The 5,259-nt window shown below is 54.1% G+C and overlaps 1 protein-coding gene across 1 annotated transcript; it reads right to left on the reverse strand.

Annotated features, from left to right (window-relative positions):
* Nucleotides 1–670: 670 nt before the first annotated feature.
* OLIG1 (oligodendrocyte transcription factor 1) lies at nt 671–2,876 on the reverse strand. Its single transcript, XM_027965635.3, has one exon. It carries the CDS (start codon nt 2,768–2,770, stop codon nt 1,967–1,969), a length of 804 nt encoding a protein of 267 aa, XP_027821436.1. The 5' UTR covers nt 2,771–2,876; the 3' UTR covers nt 671–1,966.
* Between the last annotated feature and the right edge of the window lie 2,383 nt (nt 2,877–5,259).

The following is a 5,259-nucleotide window of genomic DNA, read 5'->3' on the forward strand; positions in this document are numbered from 1 at the left end:
AAAATTGAGTAAATTGCCTTCTCTGGCCTTTCTTTAATTTACCACAGGTTAAAGGGGACACTACTTCATCCCTGCAGTCCCCCTACCTTTAAATGTGGTTGGATTTCATTAGTAACTATGAATTGTTAAATACTACATGTGAGCAAGTTCACATTCCAATTTCTTTATCACATCTTCAGAAAGAAGAGATTTCTTCACCTGTTAGAATAAAATGATTTCCAAGGTCACAATTTCCTAGGAGATGACTCCAACCTGATTTTAAATGATGGGGGGAAAGCTCACAGCTTTGAGTTTCTGTCCACTAAGACAGAAATGGTAGATTTCTGAGAAAGATGATGAGATGTAAAGTAAGTTTATCATAAATATATTTCATAACCCATTTTTCAGAGGCCAAAGTTGTAGTGTGAAAAGACCCACCCCACCAAGTTTGGCTAAGAACTGATTCCTGGTATCCCTCCCTCTCTCCTCATCCACCCCTTCACCTGCCTGCCCCTTCAGATGCCTCTCAACTTGACCAACAGTTGATTTCATTGGATTAGTTTTTACAAACCAGGAAGTCAGGTTTAAACCTTTTGACTTGAGTCATTTAATTATTTATTACCCTTCATCCTGAGGTTCTCAATCCATCAGGGCACCAGGACTTTTTTAATTAACAAATCAGACGGAAAAATGTAAGGCCCTTACATGTTTATTTTGTTGACTCTTCACAGCACAGGGAGACAGTTAGAGGGGAAAAAAATAATAATAAAATGCCAGTTAAATTCGGCTACTATCAACAACCCCGAAACCTTAAAATCCAAAGCAAGCTGCTGAAAGATCATGAAGTCATCTTGGATGAAGTAATTTGCTAACGTCTGTAACAAACCAATGTAGTTTTTCCATCCAGAAGCGGCCAGAAGACCTGCCCTACGCGCTGGTCCAAGACCCCCCGAACGCGAAGGGACCGCGCAGAAGACACCACCCCCCGCCGTGGCCACCGCAGCGGGGTGCCTGGTCCCCCTCCGTATTTAACGAGGCAGAACGTTAATTAGAGATCTTGCCTTCTGCCAAGCCGGCAACCGCGAAACGCATTGTTACCTATTTTCTTTGAGTACGCCCGGAAGCCCGTCTGCAGGAGGGGGGCGGGGGGCGGGTGTGTGTGGAAGGTGGTTGTTTTCAAGCAAGCTCAAATGTTGCCTACGCTACCCCTGCGGGAAGGGGAGACAAAAGGAGGAATCTCGAGGTCCAAACCGCCCTTCTCAGAAGATTTTAGATTTAAGAGCGCATCATCGCGACAAAACATCCGGTTCTGCGATTCTCAAAAAACTGCACTCTCATAGACGGGGTATGAAAGCGGGCTTTCCAATCCAGCACACTCATCGACCTGGGAATTGTCACCGCCCCTCCCGCGGTACCGCGATGCCAACCGTCTGGCCGCCGAGGGTCTGTCTGTTCGTCTGCTATGCGCGAGGCCGTCTGCACTGACAGCATGGTCTTTCTTGGCTTCCCGAGGGTCAGCCAGCCTCCTCTACCCGGGACTGGCTGCTGGTGAACAAGGGCGCCTGTGACCTCTGGCCGAGGAGAAGGAAACACCTCCAAGTCTACCCCTAGCCCCCCGCCCTCCGAGAGCAGCCCCTTGGTTCCCTGGTTCGGCAGGTGTAGGCCCACCGCCGCACTCGGGCTAGCCCGGCGCCCTAAAGTCCTTATCGCCCTTGCGAAACGCACGACTCCAGGAACAGTGAGACACAGGCGCGGGGTGACGGTGAGAGCGCGCACGTGAGCGCAAAGCAGCTGGAAGCCACCCAGAACCCCAAAGAGCCCTGACGCTACGTCGAATATCCGCTCGGGTCACTTTAATTTCCCTGGGATGGGGGCGGGGAAGGGGACGCCCAGCAGTCCCTGTCTCTGGGCGAGGAGGTCCGAAGTGCCCTCCTGGCTCTGCCCGGCTTGCGCGGCGGGAGGCCGGGCCGAGGTGGCGAGCTGGCTCTCACTTGGAGAACTGCGCCGGCACAGCGGCCAGGCCCAGGCCGGCCGGGACCAGGTGCGGGAACTTGCAGACGGCGCAGGTGCAGAGGCCAGGGCCCCCTGCGCCGCCGCCCGGACCGCCGCCGGGGAGCGCGAACTGGCCGCACGGCGGCTCCTCGAGCGCCAGAGACAGGTACTTGGCCGGGCGCAGCGAGTCTGGCGGCCCCACGGCGCCGGGCGCCAGCAGCACCGAGCCGGGCGCGGCAGCGAGCAGCGGCAGGCCGGCCAGCAGCAGGCGCGGCGCGGCGGGCCCTGCGCCCTCGCCAAGCGCGCGGCGCAGCTCCTGCAGAGAGCTGCCCAGCAGCAGGATGTAGTTGCGGGCTAGCAGCAGCGTGGCGATCTTGGAGAGCTTGCGGCCCGGGGCGCCCTGGCAGTGCGCCGCCGAGTAGGGCAGGATGACCTCGCGCAGGGCGTCCATGGCCAGGTTCAGGTCGTGCATCCGCTTCCGCTCTCTGCTGTTGATCTTGCGCCGCAGCTGCTGTTGCTGCTCCTCTTTGGCATCGGCCCGGGGCCCGCCGCCCGCGTGCGCCCCAGTCCCGGGTCCCGTGGCCGGCGTGTCGGCGGGCGCCTCCGGCTTGTCGCGCGCAGCCTTGGGGAGGAGCGCGGCCCCCGTCGGGGAGGAAGAAGAAGAGGACGCGGAGGGCGGCTGCCGGTAGCCCACCAGCTCGTACAGGGAGGCCCCGACCGGCACGTCTCCCGGCCTCGGCGGCCGCAGCATGCTCGCGGGGGCCGCGTTTACGCGCGCCTGGGAAACCGCATAATACATCTGGGGGACCGATGGGGGCGGCCGAGGCGCCCTTCAGGAACGCCCTGGGGTGGGCCTTTCGGCAGGCCGCCCCGCCCCGCAGACCTGCGCGCGGGGAGCGGATGGCGAGGTAGGAGCCCTCGCGCGACCGCTTTAAACCCGGCTTGGGAACCTGCGGTGTCGCGGGCTGCCGGGCGCAGCCAATGCGGGCGCGAGGTGCGGCTCCGGCGCGTGCTCATTGGCTGCCCGCTCCCCGGGGGCGGGCGCCGAGGTACCGCTGGCGCGGCTTAAGGAGATTATTGTGAGCGCAAGACGGAAAATCACACGACACTCCACCCCCTACCCCGCTACCCCCGCCCCAACCGCGGGATGGAGGGAGGCAGGGACGCCTCCTTTTCGGGTGGAGTGGGGCTCGTGGAGGACTGGTGCTGGTATGATGAGGCTAAAGCTCCTGTGCTGTCTCTGCTTTTTTTGTATACATATGCATATTGTTGTTTGTTGTTCAGTAGCTCAGTCGTGTCCGACTCTTTGCGACCCCGGGGACGGCAGAACGCCAGGCTTCCCTGTCCATCACCATCTCCCGGAGCTTGCTCAAACTCATGTCCGTTGAGTCAGTGATGCCATCCCGCCATCTCGTCCTCTGTCGCCCCCTTCTCCTCCGACCTTCCATCTTTCCCAGCATCAGGAGCTTTTCTAATGAGTCGGGTCTTTGCATCAGGTGGCCAAAGTACTGGAGCTTCAGCTTCATCACCAGTCCTTCCAATGAATATTCAGGATACAAAATAGTTTGTTTTCAATTGTGGTCAAATACACATAACATCTAATTTAGCGTCTTAACCATATGTAAGCGTACAGTTGCGTGCAGGCGCATTGTTGTGCATCCAATCCGCAGAACTCTTCGTCTTTAAAAGCTGGAATTCTGTATTTACTAAGCAGTCCCCCATCCTTCCTGCAACTCCTGGCAACCATTATTCCTCTATGAATCCGGCTACCTCCTACAGGGGATCACACCACGTTTATTTTCTAATGACGCTTGTTTCCTGTAGTATAATGTCTTCGCTGTTCATCCCAGCTTTAGAGTCAGGATTTCGTTTCTTTTTAAGGCTGGGTAACAATCCATTGTATGTATATACCATGTTTTGTTTATCCAGTTCTCTGTAGATGGACATTTCCATTGCTTCCATGTTTTTGGCCATTGCAAATAATGCTGCTATGAGAATGGTTGAAACAGGTGTCTTATTAATATGTGATTTTCTTCAAGGCTTTAAGAACCAAATTTCTGGGCTCAAGGACCAGTAGCATTAGAATGTTTACTTCCAGCCTCTTTCTCTCTTCTCTTTCTGATTAAAAGGGCTTTAGGGACTAAGGAGCTTCTTTCCTACCCCAAAGGGACACGTATTCACTTTATCAGTGACCCGACTCTTGGTTAAACAAAAACAGAAATCTGCCTTTTATCAGAAAAAAAAAATAACCAGCCAAAATAACAAAACAGCAACTCACCCACACACTCGTATCTGTTCAGGGTAGAACTGAACCTTTCTCTTCCCTAAATGGAAGAGCATCGCTTGGTGGCTGTGAGTGTTTTCTACCCCAGCACCAGGGCACACTGCTGCAGCTTGTCATCGTCACGGGAGAGGAGCACAGGCTGAGTCCCTTTTGCTATAGAAACCTCCACCATCCACTACGGTAGCCGCTAGCACCTGTGCCTGTTACAATTTAATTTACTAAACTAAGGTGAAGCTAGAATTTAGTTGCTTGGCTGCACTAGCGTTGCCTCAAGTGCTTAGCAGTGGCCATCATGGCCATCTGTTCGGCAGCACAGAGAACATTGCATCATCACAGAGAGGTCTCCTGGGCATCATCACAGAGAGGTCTCCTGGACATCATCACAGAGAGGTCTCCTGGACATCATCACAGAGAGGTCTCCTGGACATCATCACAGAGAGGTCTCCTGGACATCATCACAGAGAGGTCTCCTGGACATCATCACAGAGAGGTCTCCTGGACATCATCACAGAGAGGTCTCCTAGACATCATCACAGAGAGGTCTCCTGGACAGCACTGATGTTGATGCTGACTTTGAGAAAATGAGCTTCTCCACCGTGGTCCCCTTTCCTGTAAGAAGAGGGATGCTGTTGGAGGACCTATCGTTGCAGGGACTGATTTCAGCTCTCGTGGTCCATTGGCTGTGCTTGCTGATTTCAGGGCTGTCTTGTTCTGTTTTCTTCCATTAACATTCTCCCCGTAGGCTCACTCTGACCTTTTGCTTCTTTTTTATTGTTGTTAATTTTTTTCACAGTATAGTTGCTCTACAATGTTGCATTAGTTTCTACTGTACAGCAAAATGAATCAGCCACACATATATCCCCTCCCTTTTGGATTTCCCTCCCATTTAGGTCACTACAGTGCACGGAGCAGAGTGCCCTGCACCATACAGTATATTCCCATCAGTTATCTATTTTATACATAGTATCTGTAGTGTGCGTGTCAGTCCCAATACCCCACTTTGA

The sequence above is a fragment of the Ovis aries genome, chromosome 1 (assembly GCF_016772045.2).
Source record: "Ovis aries strain OAR_USU_Benz2616 breed Rambouillet chromosome 1, ARS-UI_Ramb_v3.0, whole genome shotgun sequence".
Classification (NCBI taxonomy): Eukaryota; Metazoa; Chordata; class Mammalia; order Artiodactyla; family Bovidae; genus Ovis; species Ovis aries.

Coding starts and splice junctions, on each gene's coding strand:
- OLIG1 (XM_027965635.3), bottom strand. CDS start 2,770: ATGTATTATGCGGTTTCCCAGGCGCGCGTAAACGCGGCCCCCGCGAGC.